General features: G+C 41.2%; 2 protein-coding genes across 2 annotated transcripts; one reads left to right on the top strand and one right to left on the bottom strand.

Annotated features, from left to right (window-relative positions):
• Window positions 1-5,214: 5,214 nt before the first annotated feature.
• LOC149816624 (uncharacterized) lies at window positions 5,215-8,135 on the bottom strand. Its single transcript, XM_089986935.1, has 5 exons — window positions 7,664-8,135; window positions 7,002-7,503; window positions 6,686-6,887; window positions 6,121-6,597; window positions 5,215-5,954 (listed from the first exon to the last, which is right to left on the bottom strand). The coding sequence occupies exons 1-5, from the start codon at window positions 8,133-8,135 to the stop codon at window positions 5,508-5,510; spliced, it is 2,100 nt and encodes a 699-aa protein (XP_089843061.1). The 3' UTR covers window positions 5,215-5,507.
• Window positions 8,136-23,446: 15,311 nt separating this feature from the next.
• On the top strand, window positions 23,447-26,050 carry LOC149816625 (uncharacterized). Its single transcript, XM_089986936.1, has 5 exons — window positions 23,447-23,927; window positions 24,103-24,604; window positions 24,704-24,926; window positions 25,015-25,491; window positions 25,658-26,050. The coding sequence occupies exons 1-5, from the start codon at window positions 23,447-23,449 to the stop codon at window positions 26,048-26,050; spliced, it is 2,076 nt and encodes a 691-aa protein (XP_089843062.1).
• Window positions 26,051-27,484: the final 1,434 nt, after the last annotated feature.

Below are 27,484 nucleotides of genomic sequence, written 5' to 3' on the forward strand. Positions count from 1 at the left end.
TATGAAAAGCAGAAAGCCTTTGCCCATTGTTTGGTATGCAAGTGAGATACAAAATCCATGGAGAGGGATTTTTATGTGTGTGAGCTATGACAACGCTAAAACTTGACTTCAAAACCTATTTTCTCTATGCTTTCAAATAATGAATTCTTAGTTTGTTTCAATAATCACAATGGCATGCTCTCAATGTTGCGCCACGAGCTTTGTAGCATTGCTTCTGATGGATCCGTGGAATGGGTCAGGTATCCCAAAGTTTCATGGGCTGAAGTCAAATCCTGTTTGGGTGAGAGTTTTCGGTCTTCCCCCTATTGTTTGGTGTAACAATATGTTCTATCTAATTGTGGATGCACTACTTGGGAAACTGATTTCAATTGATAAGATGATTGCCTCTCAAGTACATTTCCACTTTGTGTGGATCTTGGTGAAAATTAAGGTTGATACGGATCATGCAACTGGACTCGATCCCATTTTTCCTTGGTGATTCTTTCGAGGTGGATCTTCGTTTTGAGTATGAATAAAGTATTCGAGTCTTGCTTGCGTAAAACAATGAAAATAGACAATATTGTGAACACGAAGCAAGATGGGTGAAAACAGGTCCCACAAAAGATGGTTTCTCGGGTTTGGGTACCTATGGTTGTTGTGGCTAAAAGTAACCCATTGGAGGCCTTGATTGGTGCAGATGACAACCTCGAGGAGGATGCGATTGGGGCTTCAGAGGTGCTGTTTAATTTATCTAGTGAATACGATTCTGAAGGGGAGGTTACGTTGGCGTTTTGGGAAGATGAAGGCCAGGAAAAATTAGTTGATCATGGGCCTGTGGAGGTCCAGACTGATTTGGTCAAAGGGCTTGGGACCAATATGGATGATAGTAGACCGGGGAAAAATGGGCCCCCGCCTCGCCTCACCCTGTTTGAACTAGGGATGGAGGACATGAAACATGGATGGAGGTTAAAATCAAAACCCATACAAAGATAGAGGCGGAGATGGACTTACGATTTTCCCTGACCTGCCCTACCTTGCCTCACCACACCCCATCCTTGATCGCCGTTAATAAAATAACTAAAATACCTTTAGGGATGGTAGTGGACTGGGGAGAAACGGGTAGCCGCCCCACCACACCCCATTTGGATCAGGGATGGAGGACATGAAATAGGGATGGAGGTTAAAATCAAAACCCGTGCATGGAAGGCATAATTTTGAGATGGGCGAGGGTGGATACCTTATCCATTGCCTCCACCGCGGTCCACTGACATCCCTAGGGATCAACCCTATTGGGACACCTGTTGAGGTGTCTGTTGTAAGGGGTAAGGGCATCTCCAGCCCTGGTGTGCCCCTGTGGAGGTGGCAAGCTTAGCTATTTAGGATGTTTGGCTTGTGGACTATTGTTTAGGGCAACAACATATTCCTTGTTCAGAGGACATGACATTTGTGGTAGACCCCAAAGGCAAAGCCATCCTTGAGTTAGAGGGAAAAAATAAGCTTAGGAGGCCCAAAAAGCATCATATTATGATGAGGGATAATTGATTCTTCTTTCTAGGGTTGTCTCCAAAGAGGGCATTGGGAAGACTTCCTCAAGTAACCACTAAAATAAAAGTTCTTTCTCAGAATTTAAGGGTGTTTGCAAGAAATTTGGCTCATGTGGAGCTGCATAATGCTATTAGGTCTCATAGACCTGACATTTTTTTTTTTAATCTTGGAGCCTATGACATCTTTGAAACATTTTAAAGCCTTTCATTTTAGGTACAAAGATTTTTGTTTTGTGCATGATTCATGGTCTCTTGAGAATCATATGTATATTATGTGCTTTTGGAATTTGAAGTTATGACTTGTTCAGATATTCATGTTACTAACAAATTCACTTGGTTCTTCGTGAGGGAGATTCTCTCGAACAAGAGTTCTATGGTTGCTAGGCTTTATTTGAGTAATCATTATGGGATTCATGTTCAACAATTTAGTAATATTTTGGCCTCCATAGACCATAGAAGAGAGCCATTGATGATTATCATTGATTTTAATTGTATCTTGAATGCCTTAGAGAATACTAGTCTCCCCCCTCGTTCTATTTCATGTAGTCATTTTCAAGAATTTGTTTCAACTAAGGGTATGTTTGAGATTCATGACCCTCGCCATAAATTTATGTGAACAAGGATATGCTAATGTCCAAAGTAAAATTGACAGATATAGTAGATGAATGATATTGGTATGGGTAGCTCTCTCAAGATATTGCCCAGAATTGTTGTTTATCATAGTATTCTTGTGTTTGAAGTGGATGCTATTCCTCAAAGCAGGAACTTCTCTCCTTTTAAATTTTATTTTATGTAGCTTCTTGAAGAGTAAAGATCTTTCCATACTCTGTAGCACACTTGGCACATAAAGGAGAAATGAGGAAAGACAAGGAAAGTGGCTGAAAGAAAAGGGCCACTAAGTCAAGAAAGTGTAGACCACCCCTTGTGAAGAAAATAAAAATATAAGGTGCACATAGGGATTCACTACTGAGGTGGACAACCTAGTCATCATGAGACCCGTTCATGCTGATGTGACAACTGAGGTGACTCTTTTTTATGTGAAAAAGTCAAAGAACATTTATCCTCTTCCTATTCAAGCAAGAAAGGAGGATATGAGTCCCACAGGGAAGGCACATGACATAGAAGAAGAGCACTCTTTAAAGGGTAAACTTTCCTTACTCTATAACACACTTGGAACATAAAGGAGAAATGAGGAAAGATAAGGAAAGTGGCTTAAAGAAAAGGGCCACTAAGTCAAGAAGGTGGGGGCCACTTGGGAGCACCCTTTGTGAAGAAAAAAGAAAGAAAGAAGAAAAAGGCAAGTAAGAGTCACCCTTGCCAAAGGAGAGAAAAATGTTCCCCCTCCTCTTTCCCTACTTCCTATTTTGGATTTTGGTTCAGTATAGCAATATTTCTATTTTTTCTTATTCCTATTTTTAGTATCTTGGTAAGTGGGTCATGGGGTAGTATTACGCATTGGGTTACCATTACTCAATTCTATTTTGGGTCATATTTAAGCTTATAATAGGATTAGGACTGGATTAGTAAGATCCAAATCTGATTCAAGACATTATAAATCCATGTGAGGGTCTTGAGTCAGTTTGTGCTTAAGAAAATTGGAATTAAGAGTATCTCTCTCGTCTTCTTCATCTCTTCCCTTCTTCTTCCTATTCCCTTCCACATGGTGCATCAGGTGCACCTTCTGTTTCCAGCAGCAACTGAGCACTCTGCTACTGGTAAAGCCACCAACGAGGACCCCTAATCACAGTGACCCGATTGTGCACCCCGTGCACGCCTGGTCAGAGTGCACACCCTTTGCAGCACATGAATCCCTATGTGCACCCTCTTTGCTTGCGGTGTGTTGTAGTGCCCTACCATTAGAAACCGTTGTGCCATCATGACCTCCTCCATCGTTCGGTCAAGCGCCAACCCCATCATCGTGCACGACCACATCAAGCAACCTTCAGACACCAGATTGTCGGCGGACCCTCTAAGAATTTCCTGAATTTGCATGTTTTTTCTTTGATGTCCTATGCTTCTATACCTATATGCCTATGATCGGGAAGCTGAATTTTGTCATCTCTCTCGCCACCGCCAAGTCACCACCGACCACCATCTTTGGCCTATAACCTCCTTGCCAACATGTGCATTCAACACATGCTTCACCTTGGGAGGACTACAAACTGGCTCATCTCCAGTGGAACATGAATAGGTCCATTCGATCACAGTTGCCTGACTGTGATAGCCTTCCTTCTTGCCCTCTGACGAAGGGCCAACTTTGGCTAGCCCCCCCACAATGACCTTTGTAGATTTTAGAGGTGAGCCATGTAAGACAAAGTGGTTGTGGGGTCCCATCTAGGATTTTCCTTGCTTCGATGAGGGTTCCTCGTTATAAAAATAATAATATTCTCCCAAGTTATCTTGAAAAATCTACTTTTGAAGTTTACTCTTCAATTTTATTGAGCATTTATCTATCATACATCTTGTATCAATGTAGTTATATCACTTTAGTTTAAATTGATTATGTTGATTGGCTCCATAAAGACAAATTGACAATTATCATTAGATCTAAGTAATTCTTACAGAAAAATATGATATTTTGGTATAAATACCAAAATTTCATGATGCCCAATTGTTAATATCTTTTGAAGATAAGTGTCTACAGATACCCAGTAAGAATTGGATACCCCTCACACTCGGATGGAAAAATTGATCATCGTCCATTACTGGATGGCTTACTGAACTGTTGTCCACTATAGGGCAACATACTGGATCACAATCATTATTGGACGGTGGAATGAAGTGTCGTCCGTTATGGGGTGACAGAGTTGAATGTCGTCTGCTATTGGATGACACAAACATTTTGACGTCCGTTACATTGAATGTTATCGCCATCCGATCCCAACCACCTTATACATTTTCTAGGGTGGGAAGTCTCTTCTTGGATGAGTCTTCCTTTCGAGAGGATTCACATGGATAAGCCTTATCCTCATCCAGGATAGACTAGATCCATTTAGATCAGATATTGATCCAAAAAATCCAGTGATCCATGCTACAAAGAAATTAGAAAAATATAACCTCCAACGAGTTAGGATTTATTTGAGATATTGCTTAATCTGATTGTGTGCTCATTTTTTATCTCTCTCTCTCTCTCTTAGGAAAAGAATCATTCTTTTATTACGATTTTTTTTCAAAATTTCTTGTCCTATAATTTAGATCTTCCACTAGTACCTTTAAGTTGTTAAGTTGGGTATATCAATGATAGTACCATTAGAGCCAGATATTCCATACTAGTACCCTTAAATTGTTGGCTTGGATAAATCAGTGTAAACTCGAAAGAAAACCCTGAAACTTTAAAACCCGAAGAGACCTCACGGATCAGTGGATATAACTTTGTAGGGTACCTATTATTTTGAAAATCTCTTGTTACTTGTTGCGGGCTTGTGTGGATCAAATGTTTGGAGTATAATGAATACATGATCTAAAGCTCAAAATTTCAAAATTCAATTCATTCCATAGGAACCACTTCTAGAGAATCTAGAATATGAGATAATATCCCATATGATATCAAACATCGTATTCGATGAGGATCTTGAAGAAAGGACTCATACTAACATCCGAGATGAATCTATGAACGATAGAAAAAAAAGGTCTCGATTTGAGATTCCTAGATCTTTGGTTCAAAGCCCCCTTGACTGGTTTTGGGGGTTTTATTTTCATTTATCTACACATGACTAGTGCTTAGTCATATGAATTCTCCTCAAACTCTCCTAGTGATCATTATTTGCTATATTTTCTTAACATCCAACTTTATTAGACCACCGAAAATAAAATACATACACAGGCTTATTGTAGGTCATCAAGGGGATAACCTAAAGGGATTCCCAAACAGCATAAAAAGTATAATGATCGACGATAAAGGCACATTGTAGGTCATCAAGACGATAACCTTCATGAGCATTCCTACAAGTACTACAAATAAATAATTAAGATCATTATGTCAAGTCAAATCCTAAAGAGGATGAGGTCTAGATCGACGTCTTGGGGTATGCGACGTCTAGCGGGCAACTTTGGAAGCGATTTGGCAATGAACCTTGCATTCTCGAGATAGGCTGCATACTTTTGCTCAAGTCCAAGTAGAGCGGCCTTTGGATTGGTGGTGGTGGTGGTGGTGGCTGATCTTGCATCACGAGTGTGGTTGTGGACTGTCCTAATGCCCATGGTCATGAAGTTCTTGAAGGCAAGATCTCGCTCTTCTCCGACGATGTTCTTCACGGCGCTCTTCCTGAACGTCCAATCGCCTGTTTTCCAATTGAAGTTGTAGAGAGGGAGGAATCGCTGGCCGTAAACGGAGACAAACTCGATGGCAGCAAGGATGAACTCGAATTCTTCTTCAGATATGTAATAGGTGAAACTGATCCTCGTCCATCCGGGTTTCAGCCCATTATATCCCTGAAAATATGTTATGCCCAATCATTTAGAATAATTCAGATGCTCTCCCATGATCTTCCTCAATTTGGAGGATCATTAATTCAGGAGAAAAGAAAGTCTAAGAATCCTTTAAAATTCATCAATTGTGAGCCTTTAAGAACTAAAGATGATTGTTTACGAAAAGTACCTTTTGGATTGCAGAGCGAAAGGCAAGAGATTGCTCCTTGTCAACATTGAGCAGGGTGTGACCATATGGACCAGCACAAGCACACCCACCACGGGCTTGGATGCCGAAGAGATCGTTCAGTAGCTTCGTGACGAACCGACCGTGGAGAGGCTTATCCCTCACCGTGGCTCTCTCCCTCCACATGTACGCGCTCAACCTCTCCCCTGATTCATTAGCAGATGTACCCAAAGAAGTTGTGTAGACCAAGAAGGATACAATGGGTTGGCGTTTGGCCTTGGTGTTTCCAAGAATGCTGATGTTGGGATTAAGCAGAAGCCTCTCAAGTGCACGTTCAATCCACAGGCTCTCCTGGGTGTCGATGAGGTGGTAACCCATGTACTCCTTCACCCAGAACACCAGAGCAGCTCTCACCTTTTGAACTATAGCAGGAGTTCCTGCATCCTCTCGCTCTTCTATGTCATCATAGTATAAAGTGTCCTAATTCATAAACCAATTAAACTTTATTAGAGTATGAATTTTAATTATTTTAGGAGGAATAGTTAGGATGAGTCAACTAGCTAGGTACCTTCTCATTGAAGCCGTTGACAAAAGCTACAGTCCCTCCACCACATGTGGAAGGCGGTGCAGATCTCAGGTAATAGAGGGCCTTGCTCATGAGCAATATCCCTGGTGTCCCGGGCCCACCTACGAACTTGTGGGGGCTCAAGAAGACTGCATCATATCCTTCAATCTCCCCAGAACGCATGTCAATTTGTGCATACGGCCCACTGCCAAACGGAACCCAACAACTAGTTATTTTCTTCTGAATTTCTTAATTCTGAATATAGATAATAACAATATGTATAATAGAGAGAGAGAGAGAGAGTACAAGTATTACTTACCTAGCAGCAAAGTCAAAGCAGGCGAAAGCACCGTGTTCGTGCAGGAGCCGAGCCATGGCTCGAGTGTCCGTGTAGATTCCGGTGACGTTGCTGCAAGCAGAGAAGGATCCCAGCAAGGGACGGTTGGCATACTTGGGCAACTCCAACTCCCTGCACAACATCTCCATGTCCACCAGTCCGTCACTGTCCACTCCCACCTCCACCACCTCTGCCAGGCTCTGCCGCCATGATAGGAGGTTGGAGTGGTGCTCGTAGGGCCCCACGAAGACCACCCACCTCTCCTCTGGACTGAGAGACTTGACCACCCTCGACCTCATGGTGGAGGGTACGGCTATTCCCATCACCTCCTGCAGCCTCTTGATGGCGGCCGTCGTCCCCGACCCACAGAAGAGCAGTGCGTCGTCATCTCCTCCTCCCATGCAGCTCTTTATGTACTTGGCAGCCTCGTGCACCATCTTGGTGGTTCGGTGCCCAACGAAGCTGTCATCTGTGTGAGTGTTGCCTATTTTCAACAAACATTAATTGGTTCCATTATTAAGGAGTTATCACAACAATTTGTCCATATCATAATTGCAAATCTCATTCTCGAGAAAATATTGGCAATGAAGAATCTCACTTTATTTTGCAGAATAATAGAGGTAATTAAAATAGTAAGCACTTACCATAAAATGGTAACACATTCTCGATGATGTAATTCTCGATATGGTGCAAACACCTCCCCGATGCCGTATGGTCGGCATAGGTAAGAAGACGCTTTCCAAAGGGAGTATCGAACTCCACATCGTCCCCAACCAGTTGAGAACGAAGCCAAGCACATTTCTCTTTGATGCCCTTGCTACCATCAACCACACCCTCGTGCAGCACCCTGAAGGATTCGGCACGATACCGAAGATCGTCAACATCCCGTTGTTCATCGCCGACCACAGACGAACTCCCATCATAATCATCACCATCACCTTCATCATTTACATGGCCAAACTGAGTCATGTGCTTGTTGACATAGCTCTTAGGCAGCATGGAAGCCTTCTCCAATCTCATACCACCATCTTCAAAACGGCTAGTACTGTAGCCAATACTACTGCTGTTTTGGCCAAGGTTGGGCTCCGGAAAGACAAGAAGGGGTCCCGAAGACATGATGGTGGCACAGTGAATATGGGTTGAGAGAGAGAGAGAGAGAGAGAGAGAGAGCTGTGTTCAGCAACAGATGTGAAATTAAGAGGGATAGATGGAAGGCTTCCTTCTTTGTAATTCTCGTTGCTCCCCAGCCTGTACATTTATAGGTATGATGAAATAAGGGGTGGACTTGGAGGGTCGTGACCCTAGTTAAATTCCCAACTGTGCTACTGTATTGTTATGGGCCCTTTGTTGTGGACCGGACCCGGTCAGTCAATTAAGTCATGGAGATTGTATACGCGGTTGTTTTAATAAATGGTATTTGGCAATATGACTTTTACAAGTATGCAGCAGCCTTAGCTAAGGGGAGGCTTCTGTAATTATTTTTTTTTATGTTTAGGCTATCATTGAACAAGTCAAGAATTGCAATACCGCAAAACGAGTTGCTCAAGATCTCTCATGTAGTGGGTCAAGAAGATTGGCTTCAGTCGGTTTTTATAACCGCGTGTGTGTGTCTCTGTGGTCTTTTAGGAGGCGTTTGTTTCACACCCCTTTCTATGAAAGAGGGTCACTTTCTCGCCAATCGTGAGATAAACACTCCCTTGAGAAATAAGTGGTGGACCCACTAGTTAAATGGTGGGGAACCATTTTCACCCGAGAAAGGCCCTCCGGGAACGATTGTCACTCCGGTTCACCACTTTCGTGGAAAAGTGGCCATCCCCTGTGGTATCAAACACGCCCTTATGCCTCCTGATCGAGGTGGACCTGCTTGGTCTACCTCAAATAGACTCACTCCATGACTTACCAATAACCTTAAGTCGCAAATTTGATGGGCCTGCCTTGTCAGGCTTGCCTATACCTGCGAGGACAGGTGCCATATTATCCAATTATTCAAAAGTTCCTGTTCTTATGCATCTGCTCTACTAAATAAACTACTAGAATACGTCTGTGGTGAATAATCTGAAAAACATGCAATAAAATCACGAAAGAAAATCGTGTCTACTAGGTAGTGATGGCACACACACTCTTGTTGCCAAATGACAGTTCCCGTTGGCAAGTTTACAGAGGGTATTGTTAACGCAAATATCTGAGACACACAAGGTCACATATTGAACCGCAAGTGCTTGGGCTGATTAACCCAAACAATGGCGTTCTTATTACAAATCATAAGGTACATCTTATAATTTAGGGAAAATACATCAAATTTGGCCATTTACAGTGGAATGAACTCAAATAAGAATTTATGCATAGGGCATATATTTGCAAAAGATACTACAAGGATGCTAGCAGCCATATATCTTGACACTATTGCCCTATTTTTTGCTGCTATAGGCCTATAATGGCGAAAGTCACCGAAAAACATGGCCTTTGTTGAGTACGACATTTATAGCTTGCTGCTTAAGGGTGAATAAACACCAATGAAGAATCTTACCGGAACTAGGAATACCAATAGTGGCTTGGCAATCTTTAATGGTAAGGTTGCTTTAACTAGGATATAACAGCGAGAATTAACATGCCATTATAGGCTATAACAGCGAGACAGTGATCTCAGTGGTATATGCTATAAACCTGCAAACAAAAAATAAAAAATAAGTATTCATAATTGACAATCAAATCAAAACTATATTGCCATCAAGAATAGACTGATCGTACTTATAAACTTGGGTTTTCTCAGCAAATATCAACAACACATATATACTTCATACCCATGGAAAGGGAGAAAATAAAACCGAAATTCTTGAGTGCTAAAAGAGAATGATTTTGACAATAGAGACCTACCATTGAAACAAAATATAGTCTGTAGGGTATCTAAAAACACAATCCTCATAATTCATTAGAAATGAAGAATGTAAATCATAGTGTAAAAACAAATGCTACAATTGGGGAGCAGGGTGAAAGATAGAGATCATATGGATAAAGTCTCTCATGATTTGAGACAACTAAACTTTTGCTCCCTAGATGGGCCCATGTCCTTGAAACTCTTACTTAAACAAGGCCACCTGCCAATGCAGATTTAAGAACATTTTCAGCAGGTATTTCCACTAGTGGAGCAACAACAACTGTAGCAGCTTCAAACCATAGACTCATGCCAGGAAATTAAAGCTTGACAGGATTTCCTGGAAACATACTAAAAACGCAATAATATTTACCACCATCTTCATAATTTCTGGTGTAGCTCATGTCTAAACTCCGTTAGGCATCATCTATATAGACCACTGATCTTACACATAAAAGAACAACTCATATTCCAATAGTATTCTACCGGCATAAATCTTAATGAAGAAAAAGAAATATGCTGCTTGTTTATGTATATATGGCAGCCTCCACACCCAACAACAAATACGTCCATAGTCCTGAGCTCCATTTGTTCAAGGTAGAGATTGCCCATTACAGCTGCAAGAGTCCATGAAGTTTCAACATTAAAAATCATAGTTTTGAAAATGAATAAGAAGTGTCGGCATGCATTAGACTTTAACAAACAGTAGATGTAATAACAAAAAAAAAAATTTGGATCGGGTCGGATCCAGTTTTGGACCCGACCCGGATCTAAAGGGGGGACAGGCGTTCGGGCACCCCGACCGTCTCTCCCGTGCCTTTTAAGGCCGAGGCAAGGGAGGTGAGGGAGGTTCACGAAACCTCCCCCCTCGCCGTCTCTCTCCCCCTCACTGCCTCTCGGTCTCTCTCGCCACCTGCGACCCTCCTCATCGGCCTTTGTGTTGCCGAGCAACCCCATCGACGACCCTCTCCTTCCGGCAGCCTCAGGTAAGCCTCTTCTCCCCTATTTCCTCTCTCGTTTTCCTCACCACCCATCGGCAGGGGGGTTACCCCCCTGCTTTTCTCTTGGGATCGACTGACAGGGGGGCTGAGCCCCTATCGTCGCCCCTCGTTGGCAGGGGGATTTCCCCCTTGCCTCTTTCTTTTTGGGGTCGACTGACAGGGGGGCTGAGCCCCTGTCGTCGCCCCTCGTTGGCAGGGGGATTTCCCCCTTGCCTCTCTCTATTTGGGGTCGACTGACAGGGGGGCTGAGCCCCTGTCGTCGCCCCTCGTCGGCAGGGGGATTTTCCCCCCTTGCCTCTCTCTTTTGGGGTCGACCGATAGGGGGACTGACCCCCTGTCGTCGCCACCCGTCGGCAGGGGGACTCCCCCCCCCCCCCCTTGCCTCTCGCTCTGGGTTTTCCCAGAGGGTGGTGCCGAGCACCCCTCGTTGTCTCCTCTTCTAAAGGCAGCAGGGGGGCTCTTGCGTTTCTCTCTCTCTCTCTGCTAATTTTCTAGCAGGGACCATCAGCCCCTACCCTTTTTATTGTTCCAGCAGGGGCTGAAGGCCCCTGCCCCTTTTTCGGTTCCCCTATTTGGGTGCGCAGGGGAGGGTCCGACCCTCCCTGCCTCTATCTATCGTGGGTAGGGGCTCCAGCCCTCCCTGCCTTAGATCTTCGTAGGGGAGGGCTCGACCCTCCCTACCTTCGTAGCATGCAGGAGGGGCCGAGCCCCTCCCTGCTTACTGTTACGGCAGGGGAGGGAGCCGAGCCCCTCCCTGCTCCCTCTTCTCGGGCGTCAGGCAAGGGCTTCGCCCCTGCTTGTTTACGTGTATTCGGCAGGCAGGGGCACAACCCTGCCTACCCTTGCTTTCGGAGGGCAAGGGGAGCAACCCCCCTGCCTCCTCGTTGTTTGCTGACAGCATGTCGGCAGGGGCTCGTGGCCCTGCCCCTGCTTCTTGCGCTTATAGCAGGTGCGCATGTGCACGATGCCCCTGCTTCCTTTACGTTAGGACGACGACAGTGTCCCTGACTTTCTATTTTTGGTTTTAGCTTGCTAAGATTGTTACTTTTGCAGCTCGTACGACGGATTCTGCTCGCGCTCCGCGACCCGAGCCGCCAATCGCGTACATCCGCGGACGACAGCAAGCTTGCAACTCCCAAAGGTAGGGGAAGATTGCACAAAAGACTTAGACAATTGAATTGAGTTCAATTAACTAAAAAGGACAATTAAATAAATATATATGCATATATATATATATCATATATATTTATACGAGTACACATTTAACTCAAGGATGCGGTTTCGCGATCCTTGTCCTTTACTTTGCCGTTGCGCATCGCGCACAGGTTTTGTGTTGCACTTCTGTTTACAGTTCCTTTACTTTGCCGTTGCGCATCGTGCAAAGGTTCTGCGTTGCACTCCTGCTTACAGTCTTTACTTGCCGTCGCGCGTTGTGCGAGGGTTTGCGTTGCACTTCTGCTTACCGCCTTTACTTTGCCGTTGCGCCTAGGCTCTTGCTTTTGCATATGCGTTGGTATTGCATTACTTTTGCAGATGACGTGCAAGTTCTTGCTCTTTGCGTATGCCTTAAAGGCATCCTCGTGGAGGATGCAAGAGACATCTATCACTCACTCTTGCGACAAGAGTTCAGTTGGGAGCTGGCGATACACCTCCGTTTAAGGAGAGGGATACCTCGCAAGGATCCTGGCTCTTCGTGTGCGCAGTCCTGCATAGTCGACTTGAGATTTTAGGGAGCTGCGCAAAAGCATCAAAGACTACTCCAAATTGAAGCATTTGGAAGGATGTGACTGGCTGGCTTTGCTCGCCTTCTTGGCTTATCTCGGGTGATTTCGAATTGGGGGTTCGAGCGAACTTCTTAGTGGGTGTTCTGTTGAGAAACCCGTATCCCGTCTATCGGGGCCGGTATCGAGTCATGCGAGACATGTAGATACCCCGATAGCGGATGTGATTCGAGATAATCACATGCATAATGTTGACACAAAGTACTGTTGTTTCAAAAGATAAAGTAAAGTTGATAAACTTTACATCTTTGTGAAACACTCCTGTTAAGGCTTCTATTGAGGAGCTATACCCCCTTCATCCTAGAGTACTTGTAGTCGTGCACGACACGTCTAGTACTGCGATGATCGGATGAGACAGTCGTGTGACCTCGAACAACGCAAAATGCAAAATGCTGTAATCACATAAATGGCCTCACATTCGCCTTCACAAGCAAGATGCTCGAGTGGTTTAAATACCACAACATAGAATGGGTCGTTAGTTAAGCAACCCCTAACGCACCCGTTCGCTTCTGGTTGTCTGTCAAGGGAGAGGACAGATCGGTACAAAAACTTCAATGGACAGGTTGTTAACAACCACCCCACAGGCAAAGATCCGGCTTCCCCAGTCATTGGAGTTAGGGGATAGGGGCTACACAAGTTAGCTCAACACTTCTGCAGAAGTTGGATGCATCCGTGGCACTGCTTTTCAGCCTCTGGGAAATCCTCTCTCAGCTAATGCCGTCCCCTTTGGAGCGGACTCAACTAGCTATTCAGGTTATCAAAAATACATAGAATAACAGACGCCCGAACTAGTCTCAGTTGTTTCTATGTTTTGCCTGCGCGTACCCGCAGGCCAGTAATTATCAAAACATAAGGTCTGTTCACACTGGTCATGGGTCGTGAGATTCACTTGCACTACTGATTCGCTTGCACTACTGATTCACTTGCACTACTGATTCACTTGCACTACTGCTTCGCTTGCACTACTGCTTCGCTTGCACTACTAATTCGCTTGCTTGCTCGATAGTTTAGTAGGCTACTCGTTGAACTGTGCACGCCTGTCAAGGCGTTACTCTAGTTGGTTAAACTGCTTACGCAGTTCTTTGCAGAGTAATAAGGAGTTTCTCATGCTAGTTAAATGCTTATAATAATAGCATTATATCAGTTGCTACATATTAGCATGTGACTTGCTTTATCCCTTGGTCGAACTGTTTGGTGCTTATTGTAGCGTAGCACTTGTTGGCTTGCATCTCTTATGATTGATGTGATTGCATACAACTCGTAATCTACGAACTGGTGGCAACTAGGATTGATGTGGCCGCTTGTCTTATAAGCTGCTTACATAGTGTGATATAACTGTTGCCGTATGATTACTTATGAATGGTTTGTGATGTAATGGTTTATTCCTTATGATTAATTTAATTACTTGTTCATGGACTGAGCCATTTTATGGTAATTATACGTTTTACGAGCATTGTTATGAGTGCTTGTCTTATTCAGTTGTTTTGTTTGGCTGACGGATAGAGTTAGTTACCCTTCACCCATAGAATCAACTGAATTGCCATATCTGCGCGTTCTCATGTGTCATTTACACATGCTTTGAGGGCCTATTTGAGGATTGCAATATTCCTTGTGGCAATCATACGATGCGTAGGATTATATGCTTATGCGTGGAGTGATACGATGCATATTGTTGATATACATGCTTGTGCCCATATTGTGGCTACTGACATCGAGAGTAGTAAACTGTTCGGAGCAGTCGATTGTATAAATGTGTGTATCACTGAGTAGGGTGTTTATCGAGCACCTGATCTCCAAAGGATTATCTGCGAGGGCGTGTATGATCAAGACCAAGTACCCGACTAGAGTGGTGGATTCTTTGTGAGGATGTACACTGTCCACGAACGGGTAGCCGCAAAGACGGTGAACTCCTATGAGGAAGTGTATGGTCCAAGACCAGGTATACCATCTAGGGCGGAATTCCTTGTGAGGTTATACATGTCCCAGACCAAGTGATCCGGGCGTTGATCTTGTTGTTCGTATTAGTGGCTATCGACCCCGAGAGGGGTCATTTATGTTGATGCGTGTATCGCAATGATTTTTATTGGATATGGCATCTGTTGGGGACCAGTTTCCCAAAGGTTTCGCTGTGAGGTTATACTTTTCCCAGATCGGGTGACCCGGTTAGACGGAGAGATTCTATGTGAGGATGTACACTGTCCACGAACGGGTAGCTGCAAAGACGGTGAACTCCTGTGAGGAAGTGTAGGGTCCAAGATCAGGTATACCCTCTAGGGCAGTAATTCCTTGTCCGGTCGTATATCTCTCAGACCGAACGATCCGACGTGGATCTTGTGTTTTCGCTTACCATAAAAAGTTATGGTGAGCTGTGACGATCTTCTGAGATTGTTTGTGATAGCCAACTATGAATTCATAGTTTCGGCTTTTTGTTTTAGCATGATTACGTGCGTGACTCAGATGTGAGAATCAGATCGTTAGTGATTTGAGTTAGTGATCATGTTTTGGACCTTCTACGGAAGGGTGAGCTTCTCTGAGAAAGTATGATGCCTTAGTGAGTCATAACCGGTGACGGTTAGCCGCGTAAGACTTTGAGAGATGAGGATAGATTAAGGTTGTTCAGGACAATGCGTTTGTTAGAAGTAGTGAGCGACAAACGATGTCCTGATGGTGATTAGATGCAGAGACCTCGTTCTAGGAACGAGGACAAGCTTGTTGCGTAGTAGTTCTCAACTTACGATCAAATGGATCGTATGCTGCGTTGGTCAGTTGCACTGCTTACTTGCTTTGAACTGCTTACTTGCGTTGAACTGCTTACGTATTTGCACTATTCACCTGCTTGCATTGCTTACCTGTTTAACTGCATATCTGCTTTAAACTGCGTAGCCTACTGAATTAAATGTACTTAATTCAGTTCCTTGTAGTCTCTTTTGTGCACCTACTAGTTTTTCGCGAAACTAACCCATTCTATGGGTACAGGTGATGATTAGGTACACTACGGGCGATGGCGCGATTGCGAGATGGCTTCAAGGCTTCTTCTTCCTGCTCTTAGCTCGCGTCCTGGACGCTTGGGTTTGTATCAGATTTCCCTTAGGATATCCGAATCTTGTGAGTTTTGGTTCTTTTAGCTAACGTGCCCAAAGTTGTCAGCTTGCCTTATGATTTATCAAAGAAAAATCTTCCGCTGATTTCATAAACAAACTCTGAAGGAAAGAGATATTTCTAGTCTTTTGCCTGTTTTTCTGAAAAGGTTCGCAAGTTTGAAATTTAGGGCGTTACAGTAGATGACAAACACACCTTGACATTAGATTAACTATTTGTTCTATTTCGTTAATGGCAAAGAATTCAACCAGCGATGCTTAAAATTACAACAAAGAAAAGAAATAAATCAAGTACTGAGCTTCACTAACACAAACCTCATCATCCTTTGGCTTAAGGTAATGACTTAAAAGAGCCTTCCACTTTACAATGATATTTTTTGGTATTAGTAAGCAATTCTCCTGGAATGCTCAATATCTGACTGTAAAATAAAAAATATCACGCACCTCCAAAATCAAATCATTATTAGGTAAGTGCTAGAGTTCCCTTTGCCATATGCCTGCAAACACCAAGCCACCAAATTAAGTGATCAAAGCAAATGCTAAAACTCAACTCTTTTAACATATTTGAGTATCCTTGTATATCATATATGCCTCTATGGCAACCAATGATCTATAGTTATTGTTGTTTGTGCGCACAAAATAGGGGCAATATCTATAATTTAGACTAACATTACGAGGACTGTCATGAAAATACAAAATATATAAAATAGAGGGAAAACAAAAAGATCAATGGATGTATATATGCAAATTCATACCTCAGGTTCTTGGTAACAAATGAGGATAGTTTTTAGGGCTTAGGGAAGGCTTTAGAATCACATACAATGCAGATAATGATCCTCCCTAGGGCTTCTACGATTAAGATTGTTGCAGGAGCATGAGAAAATACATTAGATTCTTGAAATATAATGCAAGCCTTGGTTTAATGTTCTTGAACTTAATCCGGAAGCACCCAACACACAAAACCACCCTATCCATAGACTGAGTCATGAATAAACAACACAGAATTATGAAAGGAACTTGATTGGTTTTGCAATATAATCTACCATAAAGAAGGTAGATTCAATGCAAAAACCCTTCAATCTCAAAGGGCTTAATCATGCTCAAATCATGACCATACCAAATTAAACACTAGAACCAACATGGCAGACATAAAGACCCCTTCAATGAACCTTAACAGCCTCCCCTTGTAGTTGGGTCTATCATCTCTAGTGGAAAGGAGACACTAGAAGTAGGGAAAATCCAAGAGAGAAAAGAATGCCCTCTGAATCTTAATGAGGAAAACCCAACCGACTTGTTTATGAGGACAATAAACTCAAAACAACAATTAAAAAAGGAAGTTGAAATCACCCACAGTAAACCCAAAATTTCTCAATAAAACAAAAGTAAAAGAATAAAACCCATAAACAAAAGCAAAAAAGAAAAAGAAGACGAAGAAGAAGAAAGAATCGGGTGTACCATAAAATATATGAAGAAGGCGATCCCAAACAGTGCTTCAAGAGGCTATTGTTCACCATTACTGACACCAGCAAGAGAGAGAGAGAAATCATTAAATAAAAAAATGACTAGAAAACTTTTTCCTAAAGAAGTCATTAGAATATCAAAATTATTAGAAATAGTTCATTTGAATATTCATAGACCCTTTAGAGTCCATCCCCACAAGTACTTCATTACTTTTATTGATGACTTCTTGAGATTGAGATATATATATACCTAATCTCCCATAAGTCTGATGCATTGAATAAATGTAAAGAGCGTCATAAATAAGTTAAATGGCAACTTGGACATAATACTAAAATTTTAAGGCTCGGTCGAGGATGTGAATATATGTTAAATGATTTTAAAAAAATATTGTCAAATTATTCAAAATAAAGTAATGCTTCAAACAACACAATAGAATAGTGTCTCTGAGAGATATAATAGAACTCCCATGAACATGGTCTAATCTATGTTGTTTAATGAATCTCTGCCTAAATTGTTATGGGGAGAAACAATTTGTACAACAATGTATATCTTGAATTGAATCCCATGTAAGGTTGTAATCTCAACTCTCTATGAACTTTGGTACGGTAGGAAACTAGATTTAAGCCACATTCGAAGGTGGGGTTTGTAGCACATATGAAATTTTTTTATCAATCAAGAGACAAATTGGATATCAGGTCTATTGAATGACATTTATTAGATATTCTACTGGATCCAAAGGCTACAGGTTCTATTATCCTAGTATCACTTTAATTGAAAGCAAAGATGTTGATTTTTTATAAAATCAAAATGATAATGATGATGTTCTCATAGAAGTCAATAATGATTTTTATGTTCTTATTGATATTGATGATCCTATTGAACAGTTAGGTAATGAACCAACTATGAAGGATCCTTTTGACCAACCAATTGATGATATACCTTTAGATAGAACTCCTTCATCTTCACATCAAAAGTTAAGTGGTCATAAAAGGCCTATAGCTCATCAATCGTACTTAGATGATTATTATGTGTACTTAGTTGAGGAGCTATATTAGTAAAGTGATTCACATAAATCATCAAACTAGGTAAAAATCAAAGATAAAGAAAAACCATGTCTAAAAATTATCAGACCTACCTGAGGGAATAAAGTGCATTGGGTGTAATTGGATTTTAAGAAAGAAATATAATTTTGATGGAAACATTGATAAATTCAAAGCTTGTTTAGTTGCGAAAGTTTTTCGCAAAGAAAAGTAATGGAATATGGTGATACATAATTTTAGGTATTGTGGCATATTATGACCTAGATCTATATCAAATGGATGTCAATACTACATTCTTGAATGGTGATATGAAGGACACTATTTTTATGGTACAACCAAAAGGCTATGTTGTTAGGGGTCAAGAAGATAAGGTATATTGGTTGAAAAAATCCTTATACGAACTTAAGCAATCACCACATCAATAGTATTTGAAATTTCATAAAGCAATATGTGATATTGGGTGTGTGGCTAATTTTCTTGACCATTACATATATGTATGAAAAAGTGAGAGCAAATTTGCTATTTTATCTTTTTATGTTGATGATATTCTTGATTGTAAATTTGGTATTTTATCTCTATTTTATTTCTTTATGTTGATGATATAGGCTAGATCTTTATTGTTGTTCTATGTAGCTAAAGCAATACTCATAATAACATATTTGTTTGATATTTACAAGACTTTGGATAAAAAATGGTCTTAACCAAGATAGCACTTTGGTTCTTCCCCATCATGACTCGTATGCATGTTGGGGCCACTTTTGGGTTCATTATATTCCATCTAGGGCTGATAAATGGTCTGAACAAATTGAGCAGAGGGTGCTCAAACTCAACCCATTCTTGTGGTGAGCTGAGCCAAGCTTGAGCTTATTGCGAGCCCGATCAAGTTAAATGAACTAAATTTGACTTGACTCACTAATAAAAAAAGTTGTATATTTTTAAATTGAAAATAAAATAAATTAGACTCAAATTGGCTCGTTTACAAAATAAACACGTTGTCTCAAAACAGTAACCAATGGGATATGAACTTTAAACCTATTGCTTTCAAACCAAACATTTCAACCAACCATATTCTTTGATATAAAATATATGTAAACTGTAATTATTACTAGATAATGAGCCTATACAAGCCGAGTTCATGTTGGGCACTCTTAGCCTATTGTATGAGTTTGAATAGGCTCTTTACAAGCCAAACACGAGCGAAGCCATGAGTGGCTCAACTTGTTTCTCACCCTTCCCAATACATGCCAGTCCATAGAAGTGTGAGTTTCTTTTTTAAGGAAAAAAATAATCAGAATATTATTGAACATAAAGATCAATAATGCATTTGGAATGACAAGGTGTCAATTTCATGAATGATTCAAGCATTAATATCAAAACAAAGAGAAAATGGTTTAGTTAACTTTGGCCATTTGAAGAGAATCTGTTGTCGAAGTTCCCAAAGAGCAGCATTCGCCAAAATATGGGGGGGGGGGGGGAATCTGAAGTACCATGTGCCACCAATCATTCCTTTGGTGGCCAAATAAACCTCATAATAAGCACAAAACATCTCCACACAAACCTGATTTTACTGGCCTCATTCTTGATAAAAGGGGCAATCAATACATTCCTAGGTTCACAAACACTTTTCCACATACGATTGTGAAAGGTGCCACATATTTATAAAACACTCTTTAACAAAAAAATAGCTCCAAAACAAGTGATTGACATCTTCGTCATTTCATTTACAAAGAATGCATTGGCTTGGCAAGGAGAATCCTCTTCTCTTAAGAGCATGGTATGTGACAAGTCGATCATGCAAAATCAACCATCCTGTAAGAGAACCACGGGTCGGAAAGGCGAGGACCTATAAAGACTTGTCAAGAAGCCATTAGACCATGGGTGAGCCAAGAGATCAATATCATCCATAGAGAAGGTACCATTTTGAGAGAAGTTCCATCTTGGAACATCCATATTGGAGGTGGGATGGATTGAAGACAACTCTCTCATAAGAGACATTCATTCCTCAAACACCATTGGGGATGGATTTTCCCTAAGTCAGATTTTTCAACCACATTGCCAGTACCAAAAGGAGTGGATCATGCTCTCTTTGACTCTTGCTGCCCAATAGAGAGTTAGGTAGAAATCCTTCAAACATCCAACCCCACACTATGCATCTTTCCAAAACCTAGTACTTTTCTCATTTTCCAATTCAGTGTGAGTGGCTTCAAGGAAGATGAAAAGTAATCTGATCCAACCTTTCCAAATTACAAATCCACTAACACACTTTGCCCCACCCACCCATTCCCATGGCCAGCCCTTTAGAGAGTATTTGTATTTAACCACCGTTGCCTAGGAGGCATCTACATTAATCAATAGTCATAACCATTTTAGCAAGAGAGAACTATTCCACCTTTCAAGTTCAAGAATTCTCAACCCTCCCTCGCTTTTAGTGCGGGTGATAGTTTGCCAAGAGATTAAGTGCATCCTTTCTTTTTGAGCTTTTCTGGACCAAATAATAGTTTGAAAGGCTCTGTTGACTCTTTTCCTTGTGGCTTGTAGAATTTGAAAAAATTGTACATAATGCAATATGAAAGGAGTGAAGACATTTTTGACAAGGGTGACTTTTTCGCTAATGATGAATTGAATCCCGCCCAAGAATTATTTTTTGCCAAAATTTTGTCTTCCACACCCTTTCAATACATATCGCTTGAGACCCCCAAATGAAGTGGAAAACTTAGGTATTTAATAGGAAGCTCACCAATTTGACACTAAAAAATGGTTGAGGCAAAGGAATCCACCGACACATCACTCATAAAACATAAGGGTGCAAAGAAAGTTTTTAGGCCATTAACTGAGAGATCCGACATTTCAGAGAAAACCTAAATCAATGTTCATAAATTGGCAACATTAAGATAAGAGGCATGGTCAAAGATAAGGAAATCATCGGTAAATAAAATGTGAGAGAAACTAGGATATCCAGGTATGTCCACCACCTCATATAACCCATTCGAGGTAGTAAAGTCAAGCATAGAGGTGAATGATTCCATAACAATAATAAAGAAAAGGGGAGAGAGAGGATCCCCTTGATGCAACCCCCTATTCAAGTTAAAATACATACCTTGAGTACCATTGGGGAATATGGCAGTGTTAGAGATGTGCAAGAGTTCCTTGGCCTATTGACACCACTTTCCTTCAAGGTTCAAATAGTCCAAACATGCAAGAAAGAAGTCCCAATGAACCATGTTGAAGGCTTTAGAAAGATCCAATTTGAGCAAAAAAGAATGTGCCTTTGAAGCATGTATGGAGTGAATGACTTCATGAGCTTAAATGAATCCTTTATGTAGTCTTCTACCCTTGATGAATGCATATTGATTGGGAGAAATTATTTTTGCAAGAACTTGTTGGAGTCTTGTGGCTAGTACCTTAGAGATAATTTTGTAAATCATCCTACTTAAGGCAATAGGACAGAAGTTATCAATAGAATTACGGGATCCATCCTTAGGAATTAGGACCATCATAGATCTTTCCATAGCTCTTGGCAATTTGGCATTATAGTGAAATTCTTGCAAAAGTTCACATAGATCATCCTTACAAGCATCCCATGAAACCCTAAAGAACTCAATAGGGAAACCATCAGGACCTCCCCTAGTGGCATGGACTGCACAACATCATGAATTTCAACTTGAGAAAAAGGCCTCATAAGCACTTCTTTTAGGGCATTATCCAATGTTCAAAATTGCATATGAGACAAACTAGGGATGTTCCATTTTCTAGAAGTGTATCGTGTCTCAAACACCCTTGAAAAAATACCCAAGAGTGCGTCACCTTGCACTTGGCTATTGCTAAGCATGATATAGAAAATTTGATTTATCCTTTGATTGAAGGCAAAAGAGTGAAAAAATCCTGTGTTGAGATCCCCAACCTTGAAAAAAAAATCTTGTGTTGCTTTCATCTAATTTCTTGCCTCTTCAATCTTTGAGGTTAGGTGGTCATGCCTCTCCAATAAGTCCCAACTTGAATCTTCATCTACAACCTTTCCCATGTCCTTCTCAAGCACCACAAGTTGCTCCTCCCATAATTTAGTGTCCTCATCATGAGCATCTTCGCCCCCCCATAGAAGTGTGAGTTGGCCCCACCCTCTCACGTATCCCTAGTGAGATGTTGCATGCATAATATTTGTATGTGACCTTAGATTTCATCACCACCACACATCTCAATTGAGGGAAGTGTGTGTGAGGTCCACTCTAGCACCTCTCACTTAGGAATCTCAAGATGGGGATTGAGAATAACCGAGTAGGGGTTCAATAGATTGGGTATGATCTGATCCTGACTCCTATCAGATCCAGTAGGGTTAGGGTTTAGTAAGAAAGGAAGGGGTCTCATTGACTATTAGGATGGGGCCTGTGAGGTCCGGTTAATATATGACCCAAGTATGGTTTATGAATTTTTATACCAAACCCAGTCTGACCCAAGTTTCAAATAAGATCCGCAATTTTACCAGGTATGAACCGGATCTGGTTTATCCAACAGGTATAGGATTATGATTTTTTATTATGAAAGATCCAATTGAACCCGTTTCCAAGCCCAATATATACCAACATCTCTTAGTCGGAGACAGACCACTGGCCATCAAATTGAGGACACAATGTAAACACCTAATTATTTCGAGGCTTATAAGTCACATCTAAATACCTGATGACTCGTGTCTTTGACTCAGCCAAAACAGTGATGGTCAGTCGTCGCTCGCCATAACTAATCGAGGTCTGCTTCATCTGCTCAACGCGGTCGTATGACTTGACCTATTGATTCATCGATGTATTTTGACTTGAAGCACCAAATCTATCAGCTAAAACACCTAAAAAGACCATCCCCACCAGCGAGACCAGATCCACTCCAGTACCACATAAAGGTACTCGGCCAATGTCTAGACGCCACTCATCCTTACCCTATTGACAGGGTGGTTGCGTGGCATCCATTGATTAGTCAGAGTACCTTGCAAAAAATACTCGGTCAGATCGTAGAAGAGGACCAATCTTCTATTTCGCCAACCATCCTATAAATACACCCATGGTGGTAGTCACAATCAAACCAACTGAATTAGCCCATCACCTCACCTAGTTTCGCATCTACTGCTTAACATCTCTCTCTCTCTCTCTCTCTCTCTCTCAACCCATATTCATTGTGCCACCACCATCATGTATTCGGGCCCCCTTCTTGTCTTTCCTGAGCCTAACCTTGGCCAAAACAGCAGCAGTATTGGCTACAATATTAACCGTTTTGAAGATGGTGGTATGAGATTGGAGAAGACTTCCATGCTGCCCAAGAGCTATGTCAACAAGCACATGACTCAGTTTGGCCATGTAAATGGTGAAGGTGATGGTGATGATGATGATGATGATGATGGGAGTTCATCTGTGGTCGGCGATGAACAACGGGATGTTGACGATCTCCAGTATCGTGCTGAATCCTTCAGGGTGCTGCACAAGGGTGTGGTTGATTGTAGCAAGGGCATCAAAGAAAAATGTGCTTGGCTTCGTTCTCAATTGGTTGGGGATGATGTGGAGTTTGATACTCCCTTTGGAAAGCGTCTTCTTACCTACACTGACCATACGACATCGGGGAGGTGTATGCACCATATCGAGAATTACATCATCAAGAATGTGTTACCATTTTATGGTAAGTGCTTACTATTTTAATTACCTCTATTATTTTGCAAAATAAAGTGAGATTCTTCATTGCCAATATTTTCTCGAGAATGAGATTTGCAATTATGATATGGACAAATTGTTAGCAAGAGAATTGTTGTGATAACTCCTTAATAATGGAACCAATTAATGTTTGTTGAAAATAGGCAACACTCACACGGATGACAACTTCGTTGGGCACCGAACCACCAAGATGGTGCACGAGGCGGCCAAGTACATAAAGAGCTGCATGGGAGGAGGCGATAACGACACACTGCTCTTCTGTGTGTCAGGGACGACGACTGCCATCAAGAGGTTGCAGGAGGTGATGGGAATAGTCGTACCCTCCACCATGAGATCGAGGGTGGTCAAGTCCTTCAGGCTAGAGGAGAGGTGGGTGGTTTTTGTGGGGCTCTACGAGCACCACTCCAACCTCCTATCATGGCGAAAGAGCTTGGCAGAGGTGGTTGAGGTGGGAGTGGACAATGACAGACTGGTGAACATGGAGATGCTGAACCGGGAGTTGGAGTTGCCCAAGTATGCCAACCGTCCCTTGCTGGGATCCTTCTCTACTTGCAGCAACGTCATCAAAATCTACACGGACACTCGATCCATGGCTTGCCTTTTACACGAACACGGTGCTTTCGCCTGCTTTGACTTTTCTGCTAGGTAAGTAATACTCATACTCTCTCTCTCTCTCTCTCTCTCTATTATACATATTGTTATTATCTATATTCAGAATTAAGAAATTCAAAAGAAAATAACTAGTTGTTGGGTTCCGTTTGGCAATGGGCCGTATGCACAAATTGACATGCATTCTGGGGAGATTGAAGGATATGATGTAGTCTTCTTGAGCCCTCACAAGTTCGTAGGTGGGCCCAGGACACTAGAGATATTGCTCATAAGCAAGGCCCTCTATTACCTGAGATCTGCACCGCCTTCCACATGTGGTGGAGGGACTGTAGCTTTTGTCAACGACTTCAATGAGAAGGTACCTAGCTAGTTGACACATCCTAACTATTCCTTCTAAAATAATTAAAATTCCTATTCTAATAAAGTTTAATTGGTTTATGAATTAGGACACTTTATACTATGATGACATAGAAGAGCGAGAGGATGCAATCACTCCTGCTATAGTTCAAAAGGTGAGAGCTGCTCTGGTGTTCTGGGTGAAGGAGTACATGGGTTACCACCTCATCGACACCCAGGAGAGCCTGTGGATTGAACGTGCACTTGAGAGGCTTCTGCCCAATCCCAACATCAGCGTTCTTGGAAACACCAAGGCCAAACGCCAACCCATTGTATCCTTCTTGGTCTACACAACTTCTTTGGGTACATCTGCTGATGAATCAGGGGAGAGGTCGAGCGCGTACATGTGGAGGGAGAGAGCCACGGTGAGGGATAAGCCTCTCCACGGTCGGTTCATCACAAAGCTACTGAACGATCTCCTCGGCATCCAAGCCCATGGTGGGTGTGGTTGTGCTGGTCCCTATGGTCACACTCTGCTCAATGTTGACAAGGAGCAGTCTCTTGCCTTTCGCTCTGCAATCCAAAAGGTACTTTTCGTAAACAATGATCTTTAGTTCTTAAAGGCTCACAATTGATGAATTTTAAGGGATTCTTAGACTTCCTTTTCTCCTGAATTAATGATCCTCCAAACTGAGGAAGATCATGGGAGAGCATCTGAATTATTCTAAATAATTGAGCATAACATATTTTCAGGGATATAATGGGCTGAAACCCGGATGGAAGAGGATCAGCTTCACTTATTACATATCTGAAGAAGAATTCAAGTTCATCCTTGCTGCCATCGAGTTTGTCTCTGTTTACGGCCAGCGATTCCTCCCTCTCTACAACTTCAATTGGAAAACCGACGATTGGACGTTTAGGAAGAGCGCCGTGAAGAACATCATCGGAGAAGAGCGAGAGCTTGCCTTTAAAAACTTCATGACCATGGGCATTAGGACAGTCCACAACCACACTCGTGATGCAAGATCAGCCACCACCACCACCACCAATTCAAAGGCCGCTCTACTTGGACTTGAGCAAAAGTATGCAACCTATCTCGAGAATGCAAGGTTCATTGCCAAATCACTTCCAAAGTTTTCCTGCTAGACGTCGCATACCCCCAAGACGTCAATCTAGACCTCATCCTCTTTAGGATTTGACTTGGCATAATGATCTTAATTATTTATTTGTAGTACTTGTAGGAATGCTCATGAAGGTTATCGTTTTGATGACCTACAATGTGTCTTTATCGTCGATCATTGTACTTTTTATGCTATTTGGGAATCCCTTTAGGTTATCCCCTTGATGACCTACAACAAACTTGTGTATGTATTTTATTTGAATATTTTTCAGTGGTCAAATAAAGTTGATGTCAAGAAAATATAGCAAATAAAGATCACTATTAGAGTTTGAGGAGAATTCATATGACCAAGCACCAGCCATGTGTAGATAAATGAAAATAAAACCCCCAAAACCAGGCAGGGGGGCTTCGAACCAAAGATCTAGGGATCTCAAATCCCTAGGATCGATGATTGCAAAGCCAAGGAAATCAAGCACAATAAAAAAAAAGTGCTTATGCATATATAAAATATAAAAAAAATAATGGAAAAGTTTTTGAAATTTTGCATCTAGAAATATATTTATTGCAAACTTGATGAAACAACAAAATTGTGATATTTTGAAATTATCAAGAATTTGTAATATTTTTACCTTTTACCAAAATATCATGATTTTTCTGTGAGAATTATTTAGATAAATTCTTACCATACCGAGGGTAACTGCATATATACCAACCATGACATGTATGTATCTTTTCTTTTCTTTTTTCCAAAGGAGCCACCTATGTGGTGATTTTCATTCATTCAATAAGAAAAAAAATCCATTGAATCATGATTTTGGTTTTCTCAGTTAAGCCTACATAGATTAGTAACTATTACTCTATCTCATTTCTTTCCCATAATCGGACGAGCATTAAGATCCACTGTATTGAATCACCTTTATATATACTCCTAAAATCTAAATCATATTTAAAAAAAATCAACATTCAATAAATAAATTTATAAATTAACAATAAAAACATAAAACCCTTAAAATCTAAATCATATTTGAAAATAAAACATGGTTAAGCATGCATTCACTAAATAAATCATAAAATTAACAATTAAAATATAAAACCTCTAAAATCTTAAGTATACACGAGAACAAAAATTGGATTTAGCATTCATTTACTCAATAATTTATAAAATTAACAATTATAATATAAAACTCTTAAAATCTAAATCATACTTGAAAAAAATTTGGATTAAGCATGAAATCACTAAATAAATTTCTAAATTAGTTATTAAAATATAAAACCCTTAAAATCTAAATTATACTTGAAAATAAAATTGAATTTAGCAGGGATTCACTAAATAAACTTATATATTAGCAATTAAAATACAAAACCCTTACATTCTAAATCATATATAGAAAAATAAAGTTGGGTTAAGCATGCATTCACTAAATAAATTATAAAATTAACAAGTAAAATACAAAACCCTT

This window comes from Nuphar pumila, chromosome 14 (genome assembly GCF_984573655.1).
Source record: "Nuphar pumila chromosome 14, dmNupPumi1.hap1.1, whole genome shotgun sequence".
NCBI lineage: Eukaryota > Viridiplantae > Streptophyta > Magnoliopsida > Nymphaeales > Nymphaeaceae > Nuphar > Nuphar pumila.

Excerpts from the sequence above, each read along its gene's own strand:
- LOC149816624 (XM_089986935.1), bottom strand. The coding sequence starts at position 8,135 with ATGTCTTCGGGACCCCTTCTTGTCTTTCCGGAGCCCAACCTTGGCCAA. Across the intron at positions 6,598-6,685 it reads TCAACGGCTTCAATGAGAAG|GACACTTTATACTATGATGA; the intron begins GTACCTAGCTAG and ends TTTATGAATTAG. Across the intron at positions 5,955-6,120 it reads TTCGCTCTGCAATCCAAAAG|GGATATAATGGGCTGAAACC; the intron begins GTACTTTTCGTA and ends ACATATTTTCAG.
- LOC149816625 (XM_089986936.1), top strand. The coding sequence starts at position 23,447 with ATGTATTCGGGCCCCCTTCTTGTCTTTCCTGAGCCTAACCTTGGCCAA. Across the intron at positions 24,605-24,703 it reads TGCTTTGACTTTTCTGCTAG|TTGTTGGGTTCCGTTTGGCA; the intron begins GTAAGTAATACT and ends GAAAATAACTAG. Across the intron at positions 25,492-25,657 it reads TTCGCTCTGCAATCCAAAAG|GGATATAATGGGCTGAAACC; the intron begins GTACTTTTCGTA and ends ACATATTTTCAG.